The sequence below is a fragment of the Nasonia vitripennis genome, chromosome 4, assembly GCF_009193385.2.
Source record: "Nasonia vitripennis strain AsymCx chromosome 4, Nvit_psr_1.1, whole genome shotgun sequence".
Taxonomy (NCBI): Eukaryota; Metazoa; Arthropoda; class Insecta; order Hymenoptera; family Pteromalidae; genus Nasonia; species Nasonia vitripennis.
In genome coordinates, this window is record NC_045760.1 from 23,381,614 (window position 1) to 23,397,545 (window position 15,932).

Genomic DNA, 15,932 nt, shown 5'->3' on the forward strand with positions numbered 1-15,932 from the left:
AATGGTTTAAGGATCTTATCAAAGAACCTATTCTCACCCAGCTTGAAAATTTCAGGAGAAAGATTCTGGCTGGACCTTGACGAGTATTATCAGTTTGTGTATCAATATGAAAAAATATTCTCCAATCAAGGGGAGTTCCTTCATTCCACTTCCAAAGTTTATAGAAAAGAAAAAGGCATGTGTTAATATTCGTAATAATGATAATCGGTGTTTCAAGTATGCTATACTTTCAGCATTGCATCCTAGTGAAACTAATCCCAATAGAGTTAATCAATATCATTTGTATGAGAACGAGCTAAACTTTGGTGATATAGAATTTCCAGTCAAACTTAAAGATGTTCCAAAATTCGAAAAATTAAATGATATTCCAGTAAATGTATACATGTTAAAAAAGTATAATGCAAAGTTTGAAGTATCGCCATGCCATATTACAAAAGAAAAGAAAGAAAAACATGTTAATCTACTCCTCATTCAAGATTTTTACATAAATGAAAATGAAGAAAATAATCATGATGTTGGCGGAAGCTTGCCTAAATACCACTACGTTTGGATTAAGTATCTGTCTCGACTTTTAAGCTCTCAATTAAGCAAATCACATGTAAAATCATACCACTGGGAAAGGTGTTTACAAATTTTTTACTGTGAAGAAAGGCTGGAAATGCACGAAAATGATTGCAAAAATTTAAATAAATGTCGAATTAATTTGCCCGACTTTAAGAATAACATTCTTAAATTTGAAGATTATAATATAAAAGTAAAAAAGTTCCTTTTGTTATTTATGCAGATTTTGAATGTTTGTTAAAGCCTACTGAAAATGAAAATGCTTTTCAGCTTCATGAAGCATATAGCATAGGCTATTATATAAAGTGCAGCTTCGATGACAGTTTATGTGTTTATAAATCATACAGACAAAAAAATGAAGATGAAGAGACACCGGCAAAATGGTTTGTTCGAGAACTGAAAGGAATTAGTGAAAAGATTGATCTACTCTACAAAAATCCAAAACCAATAAGACTTACAGATCTAGAAGAATTATCTTTTCGGAGGTCAACTGTTTGCCGTATATGCTGAAAGCCTATCAAAAGTGAAGAACTCACAGTAGACCATTGTCATCTAACAGGGCGGTACGTTAGTTTTTAATGTATACAAATATTTGACTTTAATGGTGTACATCATGTAAGACATTTTTTTCTATTTAGTTTTAGAGGTGCAGCTCACAATTCATGCAATTTAAATTACAAGGATTCGAGGTTTGTGCCGGTTATCTTTCATAACCTCAATTATGACACACACTTCATTTTGAAAGGGATTGCTACTTCTACAATAATGAGTGGACGAGTATCTCTGATACTTCACAACAAAGAAAAATATATTTCATTTACGAAGTATATAGATGACTGTGACATCAGTTTTAGATTTATAGATTCATGGCGTTTTTTACCATCATCGTTGGAAAAGCTTGCATCATATTTGGAAACCGTGCCGATAGCAGTAAATGAGTTCAAAACTGATGAATTTACAGATGAGCAAATCAATCTTCTGAGACGAAAAGGTATATTTCCATATGATTTCGTAGATGGATTGGACAAGTTGATTACTACAATACTGCCAGAGAAGAATGAGTTTTACAAAAACTAACAGATTCTCATATTATTGACGAAGACTATCACCATGCTGTTACAGTATGGAATATGTTTACTATAAAAACTTTGGGTGAATATTCAGATTTGTACTTGAAAACAGATGTTTTATTATTAGCTGACGTCTTCGAAAGTTTTCGAGAGACATCTCTGAAAGCGTAGACTCCAGGTCTCACATTTTCAGCAGCTCTAAAAATGACAAAAGTGGAATTGGAGCTTCTTACAGATATAGATATGCTGATGTTTGTTGAAGCAGGCATTCGAGGAGGAATAAGTCAATGTTGCAATCGGTATGCTAAGGCGAACAATCCGTACATGGGACCATCATACAATAAGAATCAGAAAACGAAGACACTCTTATATTTTGATATTAATAATCTTTATGGATGGGCCATGGTGCAGTATTTACCAGTGGGAAAATTCAAATGGATTAAATATGAAACGAATTCAAATTTTTTCAATGCATCACCAGACTCTGATACAGACTACTTTGCTGAAGTAGATTTAGAGTATCCTGAAGAAATACATGATGATCATCAAGATTTGCCTTTTTGTGCAGAGCATCGTACACCCCCTGGCTCAAAGCAAAAGAAACTGTTGACTACTTTGAACGATAAGAAAAGGTATGTCATTCATTATCTTGCATTAAAACAGGTATTAGATAATGGACTTCGACTAAAAAAAGTGCATAGGATTCTGAGTTTTGAGCAGAAGCCTTGGCTCAAACCATATGTTGAATTTAATACAGAGAAGAGAAAGCAGGCCAAGCATGAGTTTGAGAAGCTTTTCTACAAGTTATTAATTAATGTAGTATATTGTAAGTGCATCGAGCGAGAACGATCTCGCGTTGATGTGCGATTAGTGAATAAATTCACTGGTCGATATGGAGCAGAAGCACGTATAGCTCAACCAAATTTTCATAGTTGTGCTATCTTTGATGAAAATTTGATTGCTATACAGCTAAAGAGAACGAGTATTACAATTAAAAATCCCAATATACGTTGGTCTCAGCATTCTCGATTTGTCTAAAACATTGTTATACGATTTTCATTATTCATATATGAAGCGTCGACTTGGGGACAAATGTAAACTCCTTTACACCGACACAGATAGTCTAATATATGAAGTTGTTGACGTGGATATGTATAAAATAATGAAAGAAGACTTGCACAAATTTGATACTTCTGATTACAAAGAGAACAATCAATTTGGAATCCCGCGTGTCAATAAAAAAGTGCCTGGATTAATGAAAGATGAATGCTGTGGCAAGATTATGACGGAATTTATTGGTTTACGTAGCAAAATGTATTTTGATAGATGTATCTGAGACTGTGAAGAAAGCCAAAGGCATAAAATCGAGTGTTGTGAAGACAACAATCACGTTCGAAGATTATCGAAAATGTCTTGAAGAACAAATTATTGTTAAACGTGAGCAGTGCAACATTCGCTCTAAATTGCATGTAGTGCATACTGAAAAACAGAATAAAATAGCACTAAGTCCGCATGATGATAAAAGATACTTATTACCTCATAGCACAGACACTTTGCCTTGGAGTCATTACCGAATTATTGAGGAACAAATGGCGCTGGCTGTAATTCAAATGGAGGGGGATGAAAAAATGGCTGATACAAGAGAAGAAAGAGTGGGGGAGATGGAAGTGGAGAAAGAGTATGAAGCGACCAATACTGAAGAAGAAAGCGAGAGAGCAATGGAGAGGGGGAACGAAGTGACCAGTGAAAACAGTGCAGCACGAGTGGGAATGACACTTTATGGCGATACAGGCGAACAAATCATTATCGAATACGATGTTTGTGAGGAGTATATGCACGAATGGAATCCATCGATGGAGGCGGCATCTTCCGATAGAAGGGATATTCTACAAGAGGCGATGGAAGGGGCAGACATCATGGTGGGGAATGGGCTATATCAACCGACACAGCACGGTGAAGAGCACATTCGAGCAGTCGAGCTTGAAAATTACCTGCCTTTGGAGAAGAAACCAAGACTCACTTAACATTTCCAAGTAAGTTCATAGCTGATTCTCACTATTTTTCTTCTCAAAGAAAGTATTTTCTCTAACACAAATTCTTATATTTTTACTTTTCAGAATGGATCTATCTGCACTTAACAAAATTGCTGAGCGGGAGTTCTTGCCCAAGAAGAAAGCCATGGACTTAGAAAAAGATCATGCATACATGGTGACTGCGCTCAAGGAAGTAAAGACGAGATTCGGCACGAAGATCGTGGCAATGTTGAAAGATCAAGAACTTTTCAATAATCTCTGTAATACAGCAAATAAACTTAGTTTATTTATAACATATCAGGGTGGAACTTCTTTTAAGTTCACCACATGCTAAAATAATGAAATACAAAGACTGATAATTGTTAAATACTATTTATTTATTTGTTCAAACTTGTGTGCAATTTACATGAATAAATACATTATTAAATATAATAACAATTGCTTTCTTATTTATTTGAATCTTGAATAATTCATACAATCTCATTTTTATCTATCCAACATTATGCTTGTCACTAAATCCTAACCATTTAACATATACGCGTTTACCACTTTTCTTTAAAACTTTTTCTACTAAATAAATTTCCGGATACATAGTTTTATGAATTTCCGTTTCATAAAAGCCGCCAGAGACGGGTTTATCATAATAATCTTTGAGATGGTAATTTACTGGATCTGTTTTTACAACTCGCGTTATTGTGAAAATTTCCGTTGACCAGTTTGGCGTGTAACCTTTTTCAAAAACATTTTTTATCCTACTTATTCGTACTTTATCTCCTACTTTAAATTTCGGTTTTTTCACTGGCGACTTTTCATTTAGAAAACGTCTCTTGACTTCTCGCTCATTTGCCAGTGTAACATTTTCAGGCTCGATTCCTGTTGTCCGATGTTTTCTCGAATTGTATGCTTTGAGCAAGTTAGGTAGAATATCCAACCATTTATAGCTTCCTTGTTTGCTGAATTCTGTCCACATTGCATTTTTTAAATTTCTATTGAATCGTTCGCATATACTTGCATGAAGATTACTATGTGAAGAGTATAAGTGTATATTGTGCTTCTTCATAAGTTTTTGAAAAATTGAATTGTAAAATTCTTTTCCTTGGTCAGTTTGTAGATTCTTCGGTACTCGTCCTTCTTTTAGTATTAACTTTATAGCTGTAGTAACATCATTACCACTCTTTGACTTGACTGGCACGGCCCATGCATACTTTGAAAATATATCTATGACAGTGAGTAAGTAATGAAAACCTTTGTTTTCTTTAGAATATGGTATCATTTCTACAAGATCCGCTTGCCAAGTCTCGTCTATTCCACGTATGTCATATTTTCTTCTCTTGTATCGCCGACGTGCTGGCTTGTGCAGCTCTTCAGCTACTCTATGACGTTCCATCTTCCTTTACAGTAGATGAAAATCCATCTGGAAATTCGTCTATACGAACTTTTAATTGTTTATTCACTTCTTCAATGATATAATCAACACCAGAGTAATTGCGAAGAGTCGTACTATAAAGATAACGCAATTTTGCATTCACTTCCAATTGATGTTTTTCAACTTGCTGCTTATATTCTTCTATAACTTCACCAATTCCAGCAATTTTAGCAGCTATATAATTTATTTCAGTTTGTAGAATAACTTTCAGTGAATGCAATGTGATTGCATCGTTTGGATGATTGGGCGGTCCTAGGTTGCAAAGTCGCTTGTTTTCTAAATCAAAATCACCGTCCGGTGTAAAATTGAAACCAATGCCTGGAGAACCACGACTTACTTGCGAGCCCTCAAGTTTTCTTCCAAACACATCGAGACTCATGGTAGGATGCAAAGAAAGTTGCGTATCAATATATATATGCACAGCTTCACGTAATTCCTCAATAATCGACTGGATTTCATTGACGTGATTATTATTTCCAGCTGATCGTTCGGCAATCAATAATCGAAGTCTCTCAGTAAGCTCGTTTGGATCATCCCAGTAGACGAGATCAATGGAAGAATTTTTCTTAGCTATTTTATATTTAGGTATGAGTTCTCCTCCGCTGCTGCTGTTCTTTTTACGTGGAGTGCTGCGGAACATTGGTGCTAAAATATTCTTATATTTATTACTTTTCGACATTCGTGTAGATTCATCTTTCCTGAATTTTTTCCGATGAGCATTTGTTGCTTCCAGAATCTTGCGATAATTTGCACGAGCTGATGAGCTCAGAAGAAGATCATCCGGATATTTTTTAAATAGCAATTCCATCAGTCCACTCGTTTTAGGATAACTTTCATTTCTGACGTTGACATATTTATCATCAAATTCAATTTCTGAATCACCAATCATATACACTTCATCAACCTTTCGCACTCCGTATATATTATCAATCGTTCTACGGCTTTTATCTAGCAATGATACAAAGTCTTCAGCTGATTCATTTTTTCCACTCGCGGATCTAATTGTAGAATTGGTTATTGTGTCATCATCATCATCATCATCATCATAAACAGTATAATCCAATATACTTGATTTATTGTTCTTATTTTGATCGTTGAGCAAACTCGATCGATCGATTCTCATTCGTTTTTTCATTTTTTTACTGTTGTTTTGATCCAAAATGTGATTGGATGGTTGCTGTAGTGGGCTTTCACTTTTCATCTCAACAAGTTTCTCAAGTGGTGTGATGACTGGTTTTAGAGTATCACCGATGACTTTTTCAAAATCATCTTTCTCTTGTTTTAATAAAGTGTTTTTTTTTTAATAGCCTCACGAGCCCGCAAGAGCTCACTAAGAACATTCTTCTCTTTCGTGAAGTCTGACATGCTGACGTGGCGATGTTTACAACTGAACTGTAAGTTTGAGACTCATAATTCCTTTTTATTGCAAAACAGTCAAATTCTTTTCTGTATCTACCCTCATTCATCGGTCTATCTTTGTCAATAACGATGAATCCATATCTATCATTCTTCCAACATTCAGAACAAAGATTCCGAAATTCGTTGAAAGTTAAATCGGTATTCACATGATCTTCATAGATATGTTTAAGATTTACATCATCTTGTCAATAAATTACTAACAAATTGACATTATCTCTAATGAGATGTTTTCCTATATGAGCATAAGATTGACATAGATAGAAGCTATCTACACTCTTATGTCTCCCCATACAGAAGAATGCTCTGACGTTATCCTGCTTCTCACATGCCACATCATCAAAAATCACTATTGAATTTGGAAAGGCATCATCTGGAGATACTACTGATTCATGCTCACTGAACGGAAGATTTGATACTCCTTCAATCGGATCCAAGACATTTTTGAGAAATTGATACTTTGGCTGATTCAAGGATTTAGAGTATACATACAATTTCTCAAACCTAAGACCATTGGGGTGTGTAATTAAAGCCAATAAACTATTTGTTTTTCCACAGTTTGATGGACCACAGAATACTGCTCGTATACTATCTGGTAGTAATTCCCCATGACGCTTCTTTCTCTTCTCTTTTCCAAAATCAAAATTCGTGACAGGGAGTTTGACGTTCTCTTCGGTAAAATCCATGTTCACTCAACAGAGTCAAATATAACATTGAGCTCTCGAAATATAAACGCTCGTTTTATACCATGAACGTCAATTGTGAATCAACACTCGAAGAGAGATGATCATACACACATCTCAGAAACAGCCGAAAGGCTACGGATTGCTTGATAAAGTTATCAATAACTTACCTGTTGAAATGCATCTTCCTGGATATCAATACTGCAGCCCCGGAACTAAATTGAAAAAGCGAATGAAAAGAGGAGATCCTGGTATTAATCCGCTTGATCAGGCTTGTAAAAAACACAACATAACTTACTCCGATAAAAACGGAGATCCTAAAGCTGCTGACAAGATGCTTGCTGAGGAAGCTATGCAACGTGTCAGAGCTAAGGATGCTAGTCTTGGCGAAAAAGCTTTTGCTTTTGCTGTTAGCAATGCTATGAAATTAAAAGGAAAAACTGGACTGGCACTGAAATTTAATAAGTTAGTGACTGCGGCTAAAAAATCAATGTCAACAAGTAAAAGTTCTCGCAAGGTTATTCAATCAGCCTTGAAGGGTGCACGTCAAGCTGTTAAAAGTGTAGGTGGAAAGAAAAAAGTTATCATTCCACGTGTTCTGCCGCTTCCATCAAAAATTGGTGGAGTTCTTCCTTTTCTCATTCCATTGTTCGCAGGACTAAGTGCAACTGGTGCTCTAGCAGGAGGCGCTGCTGGAATAGCTAAAGCAGTTAATGATGCTAAAGCTGCGCAGAAAAATCATGAAGAAAGTAAGAGGCATAATAGGACCATGGAAGCTATTGCTTTAGGCAAAGGTCTTCATCTTAAGCCCTATAAAACTGAAATGGGATTATTTATGAAACCTCATATCGGTCGTGGTCATCAAATCAGTAGAAAAAAAAAACTTCGATTTAACTTTGCCAAATCGTGCACTGACTGACTACGATCTAAAAAAATATGCTCATATGATGAAAATCTCAGATTTCAGAGGTGTTTTCATGAGAAATAATCTACCACCCGATGGTCCATAGCATAATGAAACAGCAGTTGTAAACTTGGACGACTTTCAAAATAGAGGCACTCACTGGGTTTGCTATCGCAAACGTGGTCCTCAAGTGATTTATTTTGATAGTTTTGACGCTCTTAAACCTCCTAAAGATCTCATGTTGTATTTTAACGTGAAAGAAGTGAAATACAACTATAAAAGATATCAAAATTTTGACTCATTTATATGTGGCCATCTTTGTCTCTTTTTCGTAGCTGGGAGACTATAAAAGAGGTGCTTACTGACGAATAGAATCATTATTTTCCGATCAGTCATGGAAGATAGCTTCACTCTGAGTCTCTCAGGAAACTCATCTGTCTTAGAAGCGCAATATTTTCCTTCGATTGAACTACCGAAGCATGAAAATGTTGTCTTTTGAACTTTTATCATTTAACTCTATTCCCAATGTTGACTATTCAAATAATAAACTGCATTTAAACGGAGATATTATTATTAATATTCCTACTGTCAGTTATGAGATTGATGCTATTAATCAATTTTTACAAGCAAATTTGAAATCCAAAGGAATCGAATTCGCGTTGAAAGCTAACAACAATACTCTTAGAAGTGAAATTCTCTGCAGTCATCCGATAGATCTCACACCTCACGATTCCATAGGCCGTCTCCTTGGCTTTGCTCCTCGCACTCTCGAAGAAAACATTCAATACAGCTCTGATTTACCAGTGAAAATATTGAGAATCAATGCACTCAGAGTTGAGTGCAATATTACTGGAGGTGCTTATATCAATAATAAGAAAGTTCATACAATCCATGAGTTCTTTTCCAGAGTGCCTCCGGGATATAAAATCATAGAAGTTCCGTCACACGTCATATATCTACCGGTCAGTGTCAAGTGCATAGATCATCTACACATTCAAATTGTTGATCAGGATGGAAATTTAGTGAATTTTCGAGGAGAGGAAATAACTATTAGACTTCACATCAAATCTGTATAATGGGCATCGTTTACAATTCTGGATCATATATAAATCAGTCATCATGACAACCAGTCATCAGTCGACCGAAGAAACTCAAACCGTTAACACGCAAGAGCATTCAGTTTCTGAAAAGTCTAGGACTAAAAGTTCGTGGAAAAAATTCACGTGTATAATTTTTATACACGTGAATTTTTTCCACGAACTATAATTTTTATAATTCTTTGCTGTTTCCAGAAAAATGGACGAAATTCTAAGCATTCGATCAGGTGTCGTATTCGATGAGTCTATTGCTCATTACGAAGTACACGCACACCAACCATACTCATCATTAAGCTTTGACAAGTGATGAAATTCGTATTTCTATCCAACATCAAGATCTATGTCTCTTACCATCGCGCAGCTCTATCCATATATGTGGAAAGTTGCAAGTAAAAGGTGGATCAGCAGCACTTGCTAAAACTAAATTTGTCAACAAGGGCATTTGTCATCTGTTTGATGAAATTCGTTATGAGATTAATGATGTGGAGATAGATAAAAGTAAAAATGTTGGTCTGAGCAGTGTTATGAAAGGATTGATTTCATTTAATTTGAATCAGAATGATATGCTGGAGAATGCAGACTGGCTTGGTATTCAAGACAATATCAAATCGGTCGTAGATGACAAGGGAAATTTTGACGTTGCGATTCCACTGGGTATGATCTTGGGTTTTGCAGAAGACTATAAAAAGATTATAGTTAATATGAAGCATGATATTCTCACAAGATCGAGAAGCGACTTGAACGTAATTATCCAGGAAGGTACTGTAGCATTTAGTGTAACTACTTATGAAGATTACGAAGTAAAAGTATCAAAGATAGAGTGGTTGATACCATATGTTGTTGCATCTGATAAACAAAAAATCCAGCTATTGAATTTCATTGGTAAAGATAATCCTATCTCCATGTGTTTCCGTTCTTGGGAATTATTTTAATATCCTCTTCTCCCAAGCACTACTAAACACGTCTGGACGGTGAAAACATCAAATCAATTGGAAAAACCTCGTTTTGTGATTCTTGGACTGCAAACAAAGAGAAAATCATTGAGAACTGCAAACGCCAGTCGATTTGAACATTGTGAGTTGAGTAATGTGAAACTTTTCTTGAATTCACAATATTATCCATACAACAATATGTATCTCGACATAGCTAAAAATCAGTTTGCCATTCTCTATGATATGTACGCTAATTTTCAAAAATCCTACTATGGAAGAGATCCGCAACCGCTGCTGACAAAGTCTTCGTTTCTCAACTTTGCACCACTCGTAGTTATTGACTGTTCACGACAAAACGAATCTCTCAAGAGCGCTCCTGTCGATGTACGTCTGGAGTTTGAGGCTAAAAAAGATTTTCCTGCTAACACTTCAGCGATCGTGTAAGATCAGCCTACTGTCTGATCTTACACGATCGCATCGTTCAGTACAATCCTATTAGTGGAGATGTCAAGAAGCTCGTCTAAGCTGCACCGGAAAATGGAGTATACAGTAGACATGACTGGTTTCAAGCAAACCGAAGAAGATTATATTCTAAAGGAATTAGCAATCATACCTCTCAAGGAAAATAGTGCATATCCTATTGTTCTAACATTCAAAAATCCCTTCTCATGGAAAAAACTCTCAGACAAAATGCAAAGGGAATGGCAATCATGGCATCAGGTGGAAAACGGATGGACATGACTACTCTCAAATCGGAAACTTGCTTCGTGACGCTTTACATGATGCATCAAAAATTGTTGTCATGGGTGCATTAAAACAGAAATGGCTTCAACGATTCAAATTTCCTGTTCACAATATTGAACAGTATGGCTATCCGTCAAAACCATCTTTTAAGTGCGTCACAGTATGCACAAATCATAATCCATGCTATAAGACGACCTGTGCATTGCACAACGTCAAACTCATGAAATTGTTCTATCAGCATAAACTGTAAAGTAAAATAAAAAAAAATTAAAAAAAAGTAGAGAACGTTATAGGCATTCCAAAACATAATAGAGAGAGAGAGAGAGGAAAAATTATTCCCACTCTCTCATCGGGTACTAAAACACTCTGAGAGGAGAGAGGGTGTTTTAGTATCTTCGAGAGAGAGAGGGGATCCCTCCTCTTCCATCGGGTACCAAAACACTCTGAGAGGAGAGGGGGTGTTTTAGTATGCCTACGTTTTGGTATGCCTATAGCCTATCTACTAATTACATTTAGTTTTTCTCTCAAATACACAAATTGTTGTTTCGGGAGAGGTTTCGTAAAAATATCGGCCAGTTGCTCTTTAGATGGCACGTACGTAATTTCTACTTCACCGCGATTAGCTACATCGCGAGTAAAATGATAATTAACGTCGATATGCTTCGAGCGTTGATGATCGTTAGCATTGCTCGCGATATTTATAGCTGCCTGATTATCGACAAATATTGTAATCATTTTACATTTAACATCCAGTTCATTAAGTATACGGCGTAACCAGGCAGCTTCTTTTGCACCGTGAAATAAAGCAATATACTCTGATTCGGCCGTTGATGCAGCAACAATCTTCTGCAATTTGCTAGACCACGAAATTGGTGCACCGTTCAAGGTAAATACAAAACCGCTTCTAGACTTTCGCGTATCTATACACCCGGCAAAATCCGCATCTGTAAATCCGATCGCGTTAGTCGAACTCCCACTGTTTCCGTAAATTATTCGATAATCACGCGTGCCATTTAAGTAGCGCATTATTTTCTTTACCGCTTGCCAATGGCTTTCATCGTAGTAGCTTAAGAATTGGCTTGCATAGTTTACGGCGTACTCTACATCAGGACGACTTACTCGCGCGGCGAAAAGTAATGAGCCTATTGCTTCTCGATACGGTATTTTCATATTAGGTGCGTTCGTTTACTTTTGTAAAGATAAGCCTGGCTCTGCGGGTACACCCAAGACATTCGCATTATGCATATTAAAATTTTCCAAAATCTTTTTAATATATTCGGGCTGGCTTATCTTTAGCAATCGCTTCTCGCGGTTGCGCTTAATTTCGAAACCTAGGAATTCTTCGGCACGGTCTACAGTGATTTTAAAATTGCATTTTAAGTATTCTAATACACTCTATTGTATTCATACTCTTACTCATAATCAAACCATCGTCTACATACACAGCCAAATATACTTTATATTTTTGCACTTCACCACTAAACACGCACTTGTCACTGGCGATGTTCACGAGGTTAAACTCCTTTAGAAACCTCGTGAATTTCTCGTTCCAGCATCTCGGTGACTGCTTCAATCCATATAGACTGCGGTGTAGCTTCAAGACTGCGTTCGGTTGATTCTCGTCTGTGTATCCCGGTAGCTGATCTAGATAAATTTCTTCTTGAAGTTCTCCGTACAAAAACGCCGTTTTGACATCGAACTTCATAATCTCATAATTTTCTTTTGCTGCTATTGCTAGTAGGATTCTGATTGACTCGTAGCGTACAACCGGTGCGAAAGTTTCGAAGAAATCTATTCCAGGTCGTTGTCGGAATCCTTTGGCCACTAGTCTGGCTTTATATCTTTTCAGATTCCCTGCAGCATCTCGTTTCATTGCAAAAATCCATCTGCATTTGATTGCTCGTTTGACTTTAGGTAAATCACATAAAGTCCACGTGTGATTTTCTGTGAGGGCTTGCACTTCCTCATCCATGGCATTTTTCCAATTTTTGGCGTTATCACTCACTACAGCCTCATAATAACTCATCGGTACGGCATCAACTAAATATGCAATAGAAATGCCGTATCTATCAGGTGATCACAATCGGTTTCTGTCGCGTAATTGTCGACCAGCGTGAGCGTTTACACCATTTTGTACCTGTTCAACATTTTCAGCAGCGGGTGCAGGTTCATCTTGGTTAGTCTCTTCTCGTTGATCCTCAATCTACTCTTCCAGCTGTGGCTCCTGCTGCTCGATCGGAGAGTGTCGCTCGTTTCTTTTTTCCGGATCAAATTCAATTGCGAACGTTGTAGGTTCGGCACTGGCATCAGTGCTCGGCATGGCGTTTTCATTAAACGTTACATCACTGCCGATCTGAATTTTTTGCGATGCACTGTTCCACAGTCTGTAGTTGGTCGACTCGCCGTCATAACCGACGAGGATTATTGGCTTGCTTTTCGGGTCGAACTTGTGCTGCTTTTCCTTTGGCACGTTCAGGTAAGCTTGAGCCCCGAAAATTTTTAAGTGCTTTATGGTGGTCTAAACCATTTCTCGAACGGAGTGGTCGTGTCTCCTGGCTTGATGGTTCGATTCAGAATGTAACACGCGGTGTTTACTGCTTCAGACCATAATTTTTTATCGACCTTCTTAGCATGAAGCATCGAGCGCGCACTTTCTACAAGGGTGCAAATTTCGCGTTCGGCACGTCCGTTGTGTACATGAATGTACGGTGACGACAATTCATGGATAATCCCTCGCTCCTTCAGGAAGGTTTGGAACTGACCGCAGGTATATTCCGTCCCGTTGTCCGAGCGCAGGACCTTTATTTGTGTCCCTATCTAGGTACGCACGAACGCTTCAAACTCCTTGAATCTGTTTATGACTTCAGATTTGTGGGCCATAAAATATACTTTCCTGAATCCCGTGCTCTCATCTTTCAGGACCAGAAAAAATCGTGTGCCGCTCGGCGTGCTTATGTTTACAGGCCCGCAAACATCTGTGTGGATTTTTTCTCCGGGGCCGTAATTGCTCTCTAATCCGACGCTCGGTTGAGGCTTTCGGGACTGCTTGCCCAGAACGCATCCTTCACAGAAAAAATCTTCACCCTCGACTTCGTCGATTTCGAGCTGTTCGCACGTATGCTTCACGGCGCGCACATTTACGTGACCCATCCGCTCATGCCAGAGCTTAATTTTATTGCTGTCTCCAGCTTGAGCTGCATTGCAATCGGTAGGCACTTTCACTTTGAACAGCATTTTGAACAGCGGCCCATGTGGGACCACTCGCAGGGCTAGCTTGCCGTTCTTTTCTCGAATCTCACATCTGTCTTCAAAGGAGTGGAAAGAGAAGCCTCTCTTGTTTACGGATCCAATCGATAAAAGGTTGCATCTTAATTCAGGGACGTAGAGTACACCATGTACTTCACGTTCATATGTAATTCCCTCAAACGTCTCTTGGATCGTGATTATACCGATGCCGCTCGCTGCGATGATTCGATCATCAGCTACTCTCACCATGTGGCCATTCGTATTCGGCTGCATAGATGTGAAGTAGTCCTTGCAGAAACTCATGTGCATTCCGGCGCCAGTATCAGCAATCCATAAATCCGTTTTCGTATCACTCGCATTTGTATGTTTCAACAATATCGCATATCAACACCGATGATTTCACTGCGTTTTTAGAAGATTCATTGTCGGCTGCTTTGTTCGGACATTCGCGCGCCCAGTGACCTTTCTCTTTGCAGATTCCACATCGCATTCGCTTCTTTAATTCCTCGATGTCCTTTTTCGAGTTCTTTTTGCGTGTGCCTTTTATTGAAGATTTTTTCACGTAAAGCGCGAGCGTCGACACTTCATCTTCAGAAAGGCGCTTGTCTTCTCTGATTAACCGAGAAATCAGATTTTCAGTTTTTCGTTCGGCCTCGGGAGTGCACTCCCACGCAACGCGAAAATATGAAAACTTCGCAGGCAAACTGCTCAGTAATTTATTCAGCAACCACGTATCAGACGGTTTGTCACTCGCGTCACTTAGCTTCTGAATAATGCACTGAAACTGTTCCAACTGCCCGGCTACTGGTTCTTGTTCGTTGATTCTAAACGTATAGAACTTCTCCCAGGCGTCTTGCTTCGCATCTACACTTGAGTCACCGTATAGAGTCTGGATTCATATAGCATAATCGATGTGGTTACACTGGCTATGAGTAACCTTCGCTTCTGAGTTGAGCCTCCTGCATTTAGCATCAATCGTGATAGAGCAGCGCCGACTTTTGCTGCTTTATCGCTGACTATTTCCAGATGTTGTTTGAAAGTTAGTCTTGCATTGATGGTGATGCCCAAGTACTTGATGGTTGGTTGAGAAGCTATCTCAAATCCATCTACCGTTAGTTTAATTTCCTCCATCTTCTTCCTACTAGAGATAAGAATAACTTCCGTTTCGTGGCTGGCTAGTTCCAGACCCGTCTCCGTTAGCCATTTGTGTATTATACGGGTCGCCTCTTCCGCTATTGCTGTCACCTCTTCTTTCTGTTTCGCTACTACCACTACTGCTATGTTTTCAGCGAAGCCCACGACTGTTGCTCCTTCAGGTAATTGTAGTCTTAGTACCCTATCGTACATGATGTTCCACGTCAGTGGGCCAAGCACTGATCCTTGGGGTACGCCTCCTGTAACTATATAGGTCTTAGTACCGTCCTCTGTGTCATATAATAGGATTCGGTCCTTCAAATAGTCGGACATCATTCTTCTTATATACAGGGTGAGTCATTTTAATCTTTAATCTCAATTATGTCGTTGGCAAAGCATGCCAGCGAAAAAAGTTTCGAGTAAAAGTTTTAGGATTTTTCCCTGGCTATCTGATGATGACCTTGATAATGACATTGAGCATGACTTTCAAGGTCATTTGAAGGTCAAGTCGATTTTTTCAAATAGAAACCCCTACTTTTGGCACCAGAGATGGAAAGAGCGGGAAATTTTACGTTCGAACATGTGATTTTGGAAACAAATCATCTTTTGTGCGGAAATTACCTTTGACATCAGCCGAACCCAGGATGCACCATCAAGAAGGTTGTCAAAAGGATTTAGCATCCCAT

General features: G+C 38.1%; 1 protein-coding gene across 2 annotated transcripts; it reads left to right on the forward strand.

The window, feature by feature from the left end:
• Nucleotides 1–93: 93 nt before the first annotated feature.
• LOC116417230 lies at nucleotides 94–4,096 on the forward strand. 2 transcript variants are annotated; one of them, XM_031929286.2, is made up of 2 exons: nucleotides 94–3,664; nucleotides 3,749–4,096. In XM_031929286.2, the coding sequence occupies exons 1-2, from the start codon at nucleotides 3,411–3,413 to the stop codon at nucleotides 3,996–3,998; spliced, it is 504 nt and encodes a 167-aa protein (XP_031785146.1). In that variant the 5' UTR covers nucleotides 94–3,410; the 3' UTR covers nucleotides 3,999–4,096. Both variants share the same exon structure in this region; 1 of them encodes a protein (XP_031785146.1).
• The last annotated feature ends 11,836 nt before the right edge of the window (nucleotides 4,097–15,932 follow it).

Excerpts from the sequence above, each read along its gene's own strand:
- LOC116417230 (XM_031929286.2), top strand. The coding sequence starts at position 3,411 with ATGGCGATACAGGCGAACAAATCATTATCGAATACGATGTTTGTGAGG. Across the intron at positions 3,665-3,748 it reads GACTCACTTAACATTTCCAA|AATGGATCTATCTGCACTTA; the intron begins GTAAGTTCATAG and ends TTTACTTTTCAG.